Raw genomic sequence first — 15,233 nt, forward strand, 5'->3', positions numbered from 1 at the left:
CGCCTGCCCCTACATTTGAACCCGTGAGAAACTCTTCTGCCAGGAAATAGTCGGTAGCAATGATGCAACAAAGCAGGAGCTAGAAGCCTTGTGGTTAAATACACCTCTCCTTTTTGTTCTTTATATTTCCATGCACTTCACAACCCTTATCGCTAATGAAAAACCACACCCCCACACCAGAGAGGCATCAGACACTTCCACAGCCCCTAGGGGTGCGTGGAGAAGCAGTGTTTGAGAGGGGGTGTGAGCAGCAATGCCAGCTGCACCATGCATCCAGATCAGGTTCTGCAGGTGGGTGCCGGGAGGAGAGGGGGGGGTTACAGGGATTGGCATGAAGGGGGCTCGGTGCGGGGAGCCCACGGGGGCCAACGGCGCCAAAATACAAGTTCACCCAGGGCATCATTTTCCCTAGGGCTGGCCCTGGACATACATGCTGACACAAAGCACAAGGCCCTATGTGCAGGCTGGATAGTAACATACTACTGTAAGGTCCAGGCTAGCATCATAGTGACCTACACGGCTCTCCTCACTGGTGTTAGGTTCACACAACCAATTTAAGGGAAAAAAATCCCACATCTGCCTTCAAAATTCAAACATCACAGGTGGAAATTAAAGTTCTTCCCCCTCCCATCCCTGGGGTGGCAGGGAGGGAGAGGGAGGAGCTTCCAGGGGCCATAGAGATGAGGTATCCGGCTTTGGGTAGACAGGGGTCCTCCAGGGGCACAGAGATGAGCTAGAAGGCTGGGTAGATGGGAATGGTTCAGGTCATAGGCGCTAGGAGGACTGGGGCTAGAGAAGCCCATTTTTGCTTTCCCATGGGGCTGTTCCCCCTCATGCCTCAGTGGCAGTGGCTGACCCAGGATCCTCAGAGTCCCCTTGGATCACAGAGGACAGTGGCAAAGAGTCTGCACAGTCCCGGGGGCAGTGAAATTGACCTCTCTGCCTCCCTCACTCAATGCTCTCTATGGTTTGATAGTCCAGAGACTGCACAGAGCTGAGACCTGATGCAACTTCCAGGGTCATAGAGAAAGCATGACAGAAAGTCCACAGGAGGAGGTCATAGAGCCTATGGTCTAAGGCCAGAGAGGCTGATCTCAGGGCCCCCAGGGGAGAGGGTGGAAGTCAGAAAGAGGCGAGGGGCAGGCAGGGGCGCAGGGGAAGGGGTGGAATGGGAGTGGGGAGGGGACAGAGCAGGGGCAGGAAGAAGTGGGGCGGAGACTTAGGGGAAGGGGTGGAGTGGGGGCAGGGCTGGGGCTGAGGGGGAGTTGTCCCAGGCCCCACACCCCCTTCGGGTTGGCCCTGCCCCTCTTCCCCCGTGTCTCAGGGACACAGTCTGAGCCGGGAATTACCCCCACCACCCAGAGACAGGGTCAGATTCTCGCCCGAGGGACGGAGCCCGGCAGGAAAGTGAAGATCGGGGCCTCGTCACCAGCATCAATAAATGTCACCTGCCCCTGTTCACAGTCCAGACAAACCCGGATCCTGCTGGGGTCCCAACTCAGGGGCAGAGTGGTCACAGGGGAGGTGAGAGCCCAGAACTGATCCAGCGCATGCCCCACAGCCCAGATCCCCTCTTTGGGGCATATCTCTCCCTTCCTTCTCACAGACTCTCTGGCCACCCCCACAACCCAGGATCCCTCATCCCCCACCTCCACCTCCCAGCAATGTCTCCCCGAGATGAATCCCTCACAGCCCAGCATAGAGGGCTCAGTGTGAAATCTCTCAGGGTTGTCGGGCAGATGCTGCTGCATTTCTTCCCACTTCCCACTTTTCAAATCCTCAGACAGCACAAGGTTGGGATGAGCCGTGTCTGGATCCAGAGTCACATTCGCTGTGGGGGAGAGAGAATCAGAGCATTTGTGGCAGAGCTCAGCCCTGGGGGAGGCTGGGACCATTTTTCACTCTCCCCAGCAGCCCTGTTCTGGCTGGGACGGGCCTGGATCCCAGGGAGCTGCCTCTGTGCTGGGCACCTGAGACTGAGCAGAGATGTCACTGCAGTTCCCCACTCTGTTTCTCATTTGCTTGAAGAAGCTTCAGCTCCCAGCTTCCCCTGCTGGGCCTTCTCCATTCCCAGCAGCAGAGAAACTGGGGTAAAGGAGGGGGATGTGTCAGCCCTCAGGGCAGAGAGCTCTCAATTTAGTATTAAAGGTTCTGTGAATGTCCATGAGAACCCCATGGTCAGAGTTAAGGGTGTTTGGATGCTGCTCAGGGAGAGTGTTTCTGTTCATCAGCATAGGCATGAACTCAGCACTAAGGTTGGTGTCAGGATCTTTTGTGTGACTTCAGCTCGGGATCTCCTCTGGATTTCATGGCTTCACTGTAGTGCTGGGTGTGTCATGACTGGTGTTGGTTTGGTTGGTAACTTTAGGTGCAATGTGTTTTCATGGGAATTTTCTTATAATTTAAAGACCGTTTCCACCTGCAACCTCACCCTGTCTTTGTGCTCCTAGGGTTTCCCCTCTTTTTGTCCCCAGTGCAAATGGCAGAGTGTCTGGAGGGGGAAAGGCGAAAAGAGGCGAGATTTCTTGCTTTCATGTTTGTAACAATATCCCCACTCTTAACTGACCTAACTTGGTTTGAATTTTGACAGAGAAACAGAGAGGGACAGGGACATACTCAGATCTTTAATATAAATATAAACAAATCTGAAACCTTCTTTTACCTCTCTCATTCAGGCATCTCACAGCAATGAAAGCAACAGCCATTAGGTCTCACAACCACCCTAGGAGATACAATCTGTCAGAGAGATTTCCTTTCCTCTCATCAGCCCCTCCCAACCTCCAGACTCCAGCTGGTTTGTCTCATTCGCCTATTGCCTTTTCTCAGACCCGAGACCCAGATCCTGCAAAGACTTTAGCAGACTTTGGTCCCTTTGTTGCATCCGATGAAGTGAGCTGTACTAACGAAAGCTTATGCTCAAATAAATTGGTTAGTCGCTAAGGTGCCACAAGTACTCCTTTTCTTTTTGCAAATACAGACTAACACGGCTGTTACTCTGAAATTTGGTCCCTTTGACATTAATGGGATGTTAAGAGTTTGCAGGCTCAGGGCTCGTAGTTGTAGGTCCCTTGGGTTTATTCACTCAGCATCTCTACAGAGCTCAGCACAATGGGGCCCTCGTCCTCCAAAGAATAATAAAATTGTTTAATAAGTGTTGAGATTGGAGCTGGGAGAGTGTTGGCTCAATGGGCCAAATTCACCCTAATTGGCAGAGAAATAGAGCGGGCAGTTTGCGACTCCCCCAGTCAGTGGCTCCAGAGGCCCGTGCAGACCTTGGCACAGGCAAGGCAAGTCCTGAGATGCAGCCAGAGTAGCAGCCCTGTGTCTGTGACCCCCACGGGCTTTGCAAGTTGGGAGAGAAAATCAGGGACTCAAAATTAGGCCATTTTGCTAAATTTGGGCCTCAATGTTGTGACCTTTGTTAACTCATGAATGAATGTGAGACGTCCTGACACCTGGGCACCTGTTACACCCGCTCAATTGCTTTCCTGTCATTCAATAGATATGACCCACGTGGCCAGAGCCCATCCCCTCCCACAGTCTCAGGGGCTCATCCCACTTTCCCCACCTAGATCCCTTCTCAGCACCTTTGCATTTCCTCAGAATCTCCATTAGGGCAACAGTTTCCTGGGAGAAATTGTTGAGTCTCGCTTCTAGTTCAGGAGAAATCTCCACTGGCTGCTGGAACTTCCCCTTCTCCCACCTGGAGAGAAAACTTCACGTTTGTACATTTCATTTAGTGACACGTTATAATTTGTTGTTAGTGAAAGCTGCTGCTCTAATGGGCCTGGAGTCAGAGCAGGTGGAGCACAGGCTGTGGTCGTGAAATCTTCCCCCAAAGGTCTCATTAATATTCTTCAACTCTGTCCTGGAGAGACCAGCTCTGGGGACAAAAGGAGGCAATTGAGTCTCCGTGGCCAATTCACTCCTTGGCCTCCATGCTCTGAGGGACAGGAGGTTCCCAGGTGAAGTGTTGTAGAAATCTGTCCTCTAGGAACTAGACTGAGACACTAGCTCCCCACTCCCCAGCTCATTCCACACAGGGCTTCAAACAGCCCTCACGTGGGAAAGACTCTTGATCGCTGCTGCCCTGGGCTGAATGGTGTCCAGTACCCCAGCAATGATAGGCCCATATTCCATCCCCACAATCTTGAGGCAGCCACTCCCCGAGCGATGTGACATCTCTAGAAAATACTGGGTCAGTCTTTCCCACTGAATGGAGAATTCCAGAGTCTTCTGTAATATGGTGAGAACCTCAGGATTAAACAGAACAGAAAGATTTGTATCCAAAATGTGACCTTCCCTACACATTTTGCTGGAGAGCCCTTGGGAGATGCGGTGCTAACATCATCACCACCACCACCATCACCAAGCTCTTTCCCAGCATTGTGAAGTGTGAGGGGGAGTGAGAGAGAGCCATGTACCTGCTCAAGGTGCATCTGACATCCTAGAGAAGAAAGAGAGAGAGAGAGAGAGAGAGAGAGAGAGAGAGAATGTCAGTCCCACTTGACAGAGGCAGTGGTTCCCAGGGAAGGGATTTTGCAAATATAGGGAACAGAGGCCATTGGATTCCCTGAGCTAATGGGGCTCTCCCTTCTCTCATATCTCTGTGTCTTTAATTCTGCAATGACCAGTTGTCATTCACATGTCAGCAATGTACACGCCAAGTTACAGTGAGATCTCTGACTGCTGGACCCCCGTGCTTATGATTCTGGAGCCTTCCCTTCCCTGTGTGGGGATCTCCAATGTTTCTAACTCAGTCTCACCTGCAGGAATTCACTCGCTGGCTTCTGATACTTCCCCTCCAGCTCACTCAACAGCTCACTGAGACGGGAAATCTCCTCCGAGAATATGGTGTCATTTTCTTTCCGTATCTTCACTATCTCCTTGTCCAGCTTTTCCAGCTGGGCCAGCAGGAGTCACTCTTGTTGCTCCAGGAACTGCCTCAGTTGCTGAAATTCAGAAACAATTTTCTGCCTCTCCTCTTGTATCTGTTTCTGTAAAGCAACAGGGAAAGGGCTGGTCAGGGACAATGAAGCAGCCTGGGGTCTTTTATGGAGTGCTGAGTGTGCAGGAGGGAGAATTTCTTTGCAAACCTAAGATTTCTGGCACTTGATTCTACCCTGTGGTTACTTGGGAGAGGATTCTCTTACACCTCTTTCATTTCTCCCCAGTGTATCTGGAAAGGGATGTTTCCATGTCTGACGTGCTTAGGACGTTGTGTTATCAATGGCCTCTGAGAATGGAGATCCAGAGCAGCAGGAGGCCGTACTCAGCATTACACTGACAGAAGTTCCAAGGGAAAAAAGAAATCAAAGAATTCACCAACCCAAGAAATGACGCAGACACAGGGAAAGTCACAAGGGCTAGAAATTAACTCATTCACTGACACAAGAGCTTAGATTCTGCACATGAACCTAACACAGAAAATCTAGGATCATGGAGAAACGTACTGATGCCCACATTCACCAAGCCCACAGAGGAATCTGCTTAAAAACAGACCTCTCACCACAAGTCTCTGCAGGTCAGAAACAACAGGCACCTACCAGATACTCCCAGCTTTTCCCCTCTCCAGTCACTTGAAATCCCTGCAGTTTTTCTCTCTCTTCCCTCAAAGGCTTGCAATGGGCCTGAATTTTTTCCTGTAGAAAGAGAAATTATTGGGGAGGTTTCATTCTGAGGGTTCAGAAGGGTGGGTAGCGGGATGTTTTTCCACCCAAACCCAAGGTGACTGTTTTTCCTAATAGGTTTATGACATCAGGGCCACCAAGGGAATGAAACCAAACAACGGAAATAGGGAGAGTGTCATATTCCAACTTGTTTCCAATTCAGTCTTTTTATACATTAGAGAGAGACCTCAATTATCTGAGTTTGACTGGTATTTATTCATTCACTAATTAGTAGCACAGCACATAACAGGAAACTGGAGTCACATGGTGGTAAATCAATTAAGGTGGTTTTCAGATTACAGAAGTGATACTAATCCCAGAAACCAACCGGGCTCCAAATATGAGCTGGGATTCTCCAAGGAGCCCAACTCCCAGCTGAATTTCAGCTCTGAAGCCCTGGGGACTGCACTGGTGTGACAGAGCGGGACTAAGCGTTAGGGCAAACTCCCAACACGCAAATATAGACAGGCCTGCAGCTCTTGTGTTTTAAGCTGCACTGATCATTGAACAGCTTCTGTTCTGTAAAAAGTTCCCTTGTTTCACCAGTGGAAGTTGGGTTTGACAAGGATTCAACTTCTCAGTTAAAGGTTTCCCATGTCAGGTATCTTTAAAGACTTTATTTTTTTGCCTTTCTTGCCACTCTGCCAGATCATTTATTTTTCTTTATTATTATTTATTTATAATAGCAGCTCCCATACAGTGTAGGCTTTGCAGAGCTGCATGATACAGATACACTTGTGACGGCAACTTGCAGTGAAATTAACCTGTCATTAAAATCTAAAGTTATTGCCCATTAAACTTCACAGCAACTTGACAGGACTCCTGGGCAGCCTCCTCCATGGGAAACACCTTAGGAGCGCGGTGAGCCTGGGATCTGTCGCACACCACACAGGTGGGGGTTTGATCCTCTTCACAGAACAGTTTCAGAGCCTCCTGGTGTTCCCCACACACCCCACCACCTCCTGCTCCCTTTGCTGCCTGGAAACTCAGCCGCTTGGCGATTTCTACCATGTTTGCCAGCTGCTTGTTGGGCCTGAGGTTTCTCTGTTGCACAGTTTCTCTGCACTGAGGGCAAGAGGCGGCTGTATTGGATCCCTCCCAGCACTGGCTGATGTAGGCTGGGCAGAAATTGTGCCCAGTCTATAATCACTGGGTCCTTAAAATACTCCAGACAAATGGGACAAGCAACTTCATCCTGGAGACATTCCACAGGGTTCTCTGAGGCCATGGTTCCCTCTGGGCAGTGTAACAGGGTTGGCTTCACTTTCCTGAGCTCAGAAATATACCCAGGATCCCCCTGTCATAAAGAGCTTGCATGAGCAGGGGCTGTGTGTCTGGAGCGATATTTAGGCTTGAAAGAATTATATATATATATTTTACAGTATTTTTTCAATATTTATTAAGTTACATTTTCACAGTTGCACAAAAATCTGGGTTTCAGCATTTCCCCCCCAATTTTTATTAATTTAAATGTTCAGTTGTGGGAAATTATGGGGGGATACGACAACAGTGAGTCAGTCGACAATTCTTTAATGACAGTAGATGCTGAGATTCAAAAAGTGAGGGCTTTATAACCATGAAAACACAGACTGTCAACATCCCCTGTCAAAATATGCAAAGTAACTCTCCTTAAGTCAAACCTGAATAAGTTTTCAAGCAGCGTTGTCCTTAATTTCCATATCTGTAATTTTCATTTATTATCAATTGAAATATTTTGCCATTGGTTTGTGTGTATACAGCTATATCAGTAAAAAGCTAATCCTTCCACCCCAGTGATATTAAACTCACAGGCTAAAAGCTTGGTTAAGCTGAAATCCATGTTTTCAAGACCTGATTCTCATTTACAATAAGGGCTGCTCTGGCTCAGCGTAAAGGGGCTGCAGCGTCACCAACTTTCATGATTTTATCGGGAGTCTTGCAATATTTGTTGTGTTTGTTGAAGCCCCACCTCCTGGATGCAGGTGATGAGGTGAGGCGCTCGGCTTCTGTTTTCTAAACAAAGGATGTTTCTAGCTCTCTTCCTTGCAGAGAAGAACTTTTAAATATCACCCCAGTAGCTCTCCTTCAGCCTCTTCAACTCCTCCCCCTCCTTCCTGTTTCCTGTCCTTTCAGACTCCCAGCAGCCAGTGCTCCCAATTCTAATCATTACAAGCAACATCTAAACACCACAAGACACTGGAAAGAAAGCAGTTCTACAACTTTAATTCATTTCCCTTTCAATGTCCTAATGCTCCAATGTTTGGGTTTCAAACGCTGACCAGGACTCTTGGTCTAAGAAATATTTTCAGTCAGATACAGAGCCTTTAAAAATAAGTTTTAAGTGCTGGAACTAGGGGTACTGGGGATGCAGCACCCCCTGGCTTGAAGTGGTTTCCATCATATACAGGGCCAGCACAGTGGCTACATGATCTCTAGATTATTCTTGGACATGATATTTTTGGAGATCTTTCTGTTTCGTCATGGACTGAACATTTTCACATTATGTGTTGTAACTTGATCTTTCACCCTTAATATAAATGAGCTGATGCTGAGCTACAGGGGTTAAGATGTTTTCCAGAACGAAATATTCTCTAATGTTTCCCTGCAGAAATGTGGAAACAGAAAATGTGGACAGACATTTTCGACTGCAATTGAAATGATTCCACAATTTGCAATTACATGTTGATTCTCCTGATCAGAATCTAGCCTATTGTCGTAAAAAGCAACATTTCCAGGGAAACCCTGATTTTCCTGAAGCCACACTTTCAGATGAGAAACATTTCTGTGTGAAAAATGTCAGCTAGCTGTAATTATGGAGGGCTTTAGCTATGGAGGAATAGAGATCTCTAATAGAGATTGTTCAAATTGTTCATGTTTTAAGCATAGGTGCCGACTCCATGGGTGCTCCGGGGCTGGATCACTCACTCAGGGGAAAAAATTAGTGAGTGCTCTGCACCCACTGGCAGCTCCCCGCCCCAGCTCACCTCCACCTCTACTCTGCCTCCTCCCCTGAGCGTCCCTTCCCCGCTTCTCCCCCTAGCTCCCAGCGCTTCCCGCTGCAAAACAGCTGTTTCGCGGAGGCAAGTGCTGGGAGGGAGGGAGAGGAGGGGGAACGCGGCGCCCTTGGGGAAGAGGCGGGGCCGGGACAGGGATTTGGGGAAGGGGTCCAATAGGTGCAGGGAGGAGGTGGAGTTGGGGAGGGACTTTGGGGAAGGGGTTGGAATGGGGGTGGGGCAGGGGTGGAGTCAGGGCGGGGAATGGGGGTTGAGCACCCACCAGCGCCGGGAAAAGTTGGTGCCTATGGTTTTAAAGAAAACTATTTGGATTATTGACTAAGTAAATATAAGTATTGCAGAAAGGGATCTAGGGGTCATAGTGGACTACAAGCTAAATATGAGTGAACAGTGTGACACTGTTGCAAAAAAAGCAAACATGATTCTGGGATGCATTAACAGGAGTGTTGTGAGCAAGATACAAGAGGCCATTCTACCGTTCTACTCTGTATTGATTAGGCATCAACTGGAGTATTGTCTCCAGTTCTGGGCACCACATTTCAAGAAAGATGTGGAAAAATTGGAGAAGGTCCAGAGAAGAGCAACAAAAACGATAAAAGGCCTAGAAAACATGAGCTAGGAGGGAAGACTGAAAGAATTGGGCTTGTTTAGTTTAGAAAAGAGAAGACTGAGGGGGGACATGATAGCAGTTTTCAAGTATCTAAAAGGGTGTTACAGGGAGAAGGGAGAAAAATTGTTCTCCTTGAGCTCTGATGATAGGACAAGAAGCAATGGACTTAAATTGCAGCAAGGGAGGTTTAGGTTGGACATTAGGAAAACTTCCTAACTGTCAGGGTGGTGAAACACTGGAATAAATTGCCTAGGGAGGTTCTGGAATCCCCATCACTGGAGATATTTAAGAACAGGTTGGATAGACATCTACCAGGGATAATCTAGATGGTGCTTGATCCTGCTGTGAGGGCAGGGGACTGGACTTGATGATCTCTCAAGGTTGTTATGCCAAGAAAACTACACAGGATCATTTCAGGGGACAAGACAAGAAAATGCCATGTTTATTATGATAACGCAATTTGATTTATAACCAATAACTAATATCTTGGGTTCGATGCCTGTGACGGCTAACTGGCCAGGAAAGCCGGGCACAAGGAAGAGCTGGGTCTCTGTTGGGCATGCACCGATGCCCTTCCATGTTGGCTGCAGAATGGTACCCTCCAAAGTCTTCCATCTCATCCATCCTTTTTTGTAGGCTTTAGTTTCAATCTAGAGTCTATAGGTCTTGCTGTGTCACGCTGCCTCTGGGTTCGGTGTGATTGATCACCCGTCAATTGCAAACATGACTTTCAGCCTAGGATCTGGCTTTGATGTTTCTTCAATTGTACTTTTGTTCTTTTCTTTTGAGGGTGGACTCCTCTTACTTTGTCAGGGCTGTTGTCCGCATCTTCAGACACTGGGTGTTTACACTTTATTTTATCAGGACAGGCTGGGGCTAGAGGTTGATTCCATCATCCATACATACCTCATTCACACATCTAAACTAAACTAATAAGATTACATTAGGCTTTTGCAAAATGGAGTAAGCATTTTTAAAATGGAGTTTGGGACAAATTAAAATGGAGTTTGAGTTACAATATGGACAAGTGTAAGAAATGGCAAACAGTGAGCAGAAGTTACAATGTTGAAACAGTTCAAGTTTCAGTGATTTAAGCAGCAATTGGATTGAAAGTGAAACTCAATTAACCAGTTACTGGGGTAACTGATTTTATGAATGAATGTTGCAATGCCAGACAGCTACCAGTAAGTCGGGAATCAATTTGGAGTGGACAAATCTACTGTGGGGGTTGCTGAGATGCAAGTAGCCAACATAATCATTGAGCTGCTGCTATCAAAGGTAGTGACTCTGGGAAATGTGCAGGTCACACGAGATGGCTTTGCTGCAATGGGATTCCCTAACTGTGGTGGGGCTATATACGGAATGCATATCCCTATCTTGGAACCGGACCACCAGGGCAGCCAGTACATAAACCGCAAGGGGTACTTTTCAATGGTGCTGCAAGCACTGGTGGATCACAAGGGACATTTCACTAACATCAACGTGGGATGGCCAGGAAAGGTTCATGATGCTCGTGTCTTCAGGAACTCTGATCTGTTTCAATGGCTGCAGGAAGGGATTTACGTCCCACACCAGAAAATAACTGTTGGGGATGTTGAAATGCCTACAGTTATCCCTGGGGACCCAGCCTACCCCTTAATGCCCTGGCTCATGAAACCGTACTCAGGCACCTTGGACAGTAGTCAGGAGCTGTTCAACTATAGGCTGAGCAAGTGCAGAATGGTGGTAGAGTGTGCATTTGGATGTTTAAAGGGTCGCTGGCGCAGTTTACTGACTCGCTCAGACCTCAGCGAAACCAATATTCCCATTGTTATTGCTGCTTGCTGTGTGCTCCACAATCTCTGTGAGAGTAAAGGGGGAGACATTTATGGCAGGGTGGGAGGTTGAGGCCAATCGCCTGGCCACTGAATACGCGCAGCCAGACACCAGGGAGGTTAGAAGAGCACAGCAGGAAGTGGTGCACATGAGAGAAGCTTTGAAAACCAGTTTCATGACTGGCCAGGGTACCGTGTGACACTTCTGTTTGTTTCTCCTTGATGAAAACCCGCCCCCTTGGTTGCCTCTAAATTCCCTGTTAGCCACCCACCCTTCCCCCTTCGATCACAGCTTGCTTGCAAGGGAAATAAAGTCACTATCATTTAAAAAACATGTATTCTTTATTAATTGATTATAAAAATAGGGAGATAACTCACAAGGTAGCCCAGGTGAGGTATGGGAAGAAGGCAGGAGGGAAGGAAAAGGCCACTTTAAAACTTCTTGAATGACAGCCTTCTGTTGCTTGGGCTGTCCACTGGGATGAAGTGGTTGGGTGCCCGGAGCCTCCCCACCTCCCTCCCCCCATGTTCTTGGGCATCTGGGTGAGGAGGCTATGGAACTTGGGGAGGAGGGAGGGCAATTAAACAGCGGCTGCAGCGGCAGTCTGTGATCCTGCTGACGTTCATGAACCTCCACCAGAGGCCGGAGCATGTCCGTTTGATCCTGCAGTAGCCCCAGCATTGCCTCATGTCTCCTCTGATCTTCCTGCCACCACCTCTCCTCACGTTCATCGGCCACTTTCCTGTACTCTGCTATTGTGTCCCTCCACACATTCTGCTGAGCTCTGTCAGTGCCAGACGACTGCATGAGCTCAGAGAACATTTCATTGCGCGTGCGTTTTTTTCGCCGCCTTATCTGAGATAGCCTTTGGGACGGAGGAGGGAGGCTTGAAACATTGGCAGCTGCTGGAGGGAAAAAAAGGGAGTGAAGTATTTTAAAAGATACATTTTACAGAACAATGGCTATACTCTTCCACGGTGAACTAAACGATTCACATTACAGAGCACATGTGATTTTGGTGCGAGGTCGCATTTTGCATCTTATATTGAGTGCCTGCGGCTTTGGGGTGAGAGATCACACACGCCGCGCCGGGCAGCAGAATTCGGCTTGCAGGCGGCCACGGTAAGCCATAGTTTTTCGGCTTCTGCAACCTTCATAACAGCAGCGCCCTCCTCTCCTATACCAAGCAAAGCAGGTTGAGTTGGCCATTTAGTGCTGCGGTTTTCCTGTTAACGTGCAGCAGCAAAAACCAAACTAACCCGCCCCGCCATTCAATTTTCTGGGATGATTGCTTTATCTCTCCCCACACTGTGTGGCTGGTATCAGGGAAGATCCCTGCTAGCCAAACATGAACAGCTCAGCGCCAAAGCTCCCCCCTACCTCCACCGCGTGGCTAGCTGTGGGGAGGATTTCCTTTCAGCCACAGGCAAACAGCCCAGTAGGAATGGCCACCTCTCAATGTCGCCTTAATTAAATTCCCCTATTTCAACTAGGTTACCATGAATGATATCACTCTCCTGAGGATAACACAGAGAGATAAAGAATGGATGTTGCTTGAATGCCAGCAAACACTGGGACCATACGCTGCCAGGCTTTGTCATGCAATGATACCAGATTACTTGCTACTAGCATGGCGTGGTAAAGTGTCCTACCATGGAGGATGGAATAAGGCTGCTCTCCCCAGAAACCTTCTGCAAAGGCTTTTAGAGTACCTCCAGGAGAGCTTCATGGAGACGTCTCTGGAGGATTTCCACTCCAACCCCAGACACGTTAACAGACTTTTCCAGGAGCAATACTGGCCACGAATGCATCCCCCGTCCTCAGGGCTACTTAATCATTAAAAAATGCTTGCTTTTATAACATGTATTATATTTAAAAGGGTAAACTCACCAGAGGTCCCTTCTCTGGCTTGGTTGGGTTGGGAGGGTATTTCAGTCAGGGTGATAAAAAGATCCTGGCTGTCGGGGAGAACGGTGTGCTGTGTGCTCTCCTTAAGCTCGTCCTCCTCCTCCTCATTTTCCCCATCTGCAAAATCCTCAGGCATGGAGGAGAGTATCCCATCCTCGGAGTCCACGGACAGGAGTGGGGTAGTGGTGGCGGCCCCCCCTAGAATGGCATGCAGCTCAGCGTAGAAGCAGCATGTCTGGGGCTCTGTCCCGGAGCGTCCGTTTGATTCTTTGGTTTTCTGGTACGCTTGTCTGAGCTCCTTAAGTTTCACGCGGCACTGTGTTGCGTCCCTGCTGTAGCCTGTGTCCCTCATGGCCTCGGAGATTTTTTGAAATGTTTTGGCATTTCGTCTTTTGGAACGTTGTTCTGATAGCACGGATTCCTCTCCCCATACAGCGATCAGATCGAGTACGTCCTGTTTGGTCCATGCTGGAGCTCTTTTTCAATTCTGAGACTGCATGGTCACCTGTGCTGATGAACTCGCCTGGGGCGAACAGGAAATGAGTTACAAAAGTTCCTGGGGCTTTTCCTGTACACCTGGCCAGTGCATCCGAGTTCAGAGTGCTGTCCAGAGCGGTCACAATTGTGCACTGTGGGATAGCTCCCAGAGGCCACTACCTTTGAATTGCATCCACACTAACCCTAATTCGAAACAGCGATGTCGATTTCAGCGCTAATCCCCTCATTGGGGAGGAGTACAGAAATCGGTTTTAAGAGCCCTTTTTTTATGTCGAAAAAATGGCTTCATTGTGTGGACGGGTGCAGGGTTAATTCGATTTAACGCTGCTAAATCCAACATAAACTCGTAGCATAGACCAAGCCTTAGCGATTGGCAGAAAAAGAAGTAGCACTGAGTGGACTTCTAGTCTCTAAAGGTCTTAATTGCTTTATTTTTGAGTGCACTTATATAATTAAAATCATCCATGTTTCTAAGTTACACTTTCCTGATAAAGAGATTTCACTACAGTACTTGTATGAGGTGAATTGAAAAATACTATTTTTGTTTTGAATGTTTATAGTACAAATATTTGTAATAAAAAATAATATAAAGTGAGCACTCTACACTTTCTATTCTTTGTTGTGAGAAATCAACATATGAGAAAACGCAGAAAAATATCCAAAAACATTTAACAAATTCCAACTGGTATTCTATTGTTTTACAATGTGATTCATTGAGATTAATTTTTCTAACCCCGATGAATTTTTTTGAGTTAATCACACGAGTTAACTGCAATTAATCAACAGTCCTACTATCTTCTTCCAATATTTTAACAACACCAGTTTACATTTCAAAGTTCTACTCTATATTACTTGGAGTGGCCCCAAATACCATTTACACACTTTTCTAACATGTCTCTAAAGGTTGAATCTGGGTCAATTAGCCTGCAAGGTTCTTAACTCTTTTGGGCCAGGTGTCACAGAAGTTTAGATCGTGTGTGAATTCTCCCGTGTTTAATGAGGTGTGATCTCTGTGTACAACTTTTGCTCAGTCCAAGCACTTATGGAGTCTTGTGGATTCCTTGATGTAGAACAAGGACTCATCAGTTTCTGAAATGTATCCCACAGTCTAAGCCAGGGGTGGCCAAACTACGGGCTGCGGGCCACATCCGGCCTGCGGGACTGTCCTGACCGGCCCGCCTGAGCGCCCGGTGGGGGAGGCTGCTCCCAGCCCATCCCCTACCTTCCCCGCTCTCCCGGAGCCTCAGCGCACCGTGTGGGCAGCGCTCTGAGGGGTGGGGCTGCGTGCTCCTCCGGGAGAGTGGTGCAGCGTGTCTGGCTCCTGCCGGGCCACCAGCAGCGTGGTAAGGGGGCCGGGGCCGGAGGGTTGGATAAGGGGCAGGGAGTCCCAGGGGGGAGTAAGGGGACGGGGGCTGTTGGGGGGGGGCGGTCAGGGGATGGGGTACATGGGGGGGATTGGATAGGTGTGGGAGTCCCGGGGGCCTGTCAGGGGGCAGGGGTGTGGATAGGGGTTGGGGCAGTCAGGGGACAGGGAGAATGGGGGATTGGGAAGGGGGTGGGGTTCTGGGGGGGTGGTTTGGGGCAGGGGCCCCTGGAGGGGGCAGTCAGGGGGTTTAGATAGGGGATAAGGTCCTGGGGGGTGGTTAGGGGTGGGTGGGGGGTCTCTGGAGGGGGCGGTCAGGGGACAAGAAGCAGGAGGGATTGGATGGATCAGGGATACTGAGGGGGGCAGTCAGAAGG

The 15,233-nt window shown here is 48.5% G+C and overlaps 1 protein-coding gene and 1 pseudogene across 1 annotated transcript; both read right to left on the minus strand.

The window, feature by feature from the left end:
• Nucleotides 1–1,370: 1,370 nt before the first annotated feature.
• On the minus strand, nt 1,371–6,897 carry LOC144274134 (zinc finger protein RFP-like; annotated as a pseudogene).
• A 4,475-nt stretch (nt 6,898–11,372) lies between these two features.
• On the minus strand, nt 11,373–14,905 carry LOC144274135 (uncharacterized). The gene is made up of 2 exons (XM_077832782.1): nt 12,978–14,905; nt 11,373–11,992 (listed from the first exon to the last, which is right to left on the minus strand). The coding sequence occupies exons 1-2, from the start codon at nt 13,345–13,347 to the stop codon at nt 11,373–11,375; spliced, it is 990 nt and encodes a 329-aa protein (XP_077688908.1). The 5' UTR covers nt 13,348–14,905.
• Nucleotides 14,906–15,233: the final 328 nt, after the last annotated feature.

The sequence above is a fragment of the Eretmochelys imbricata genome, chromosome 14, assembly GCF_965152235.1.
Source record: "Eretmochelys imbricata isolate rEreImb1 chromosome 14, rEreImb1.hap1, whole genome shotgun sequence".
Taxonomy (NCBI): Eukaryota; Metazoa; Chordata; order Testudines; family Cheloniidae; genus Eretmochelys; species Eretmochelys imbricata.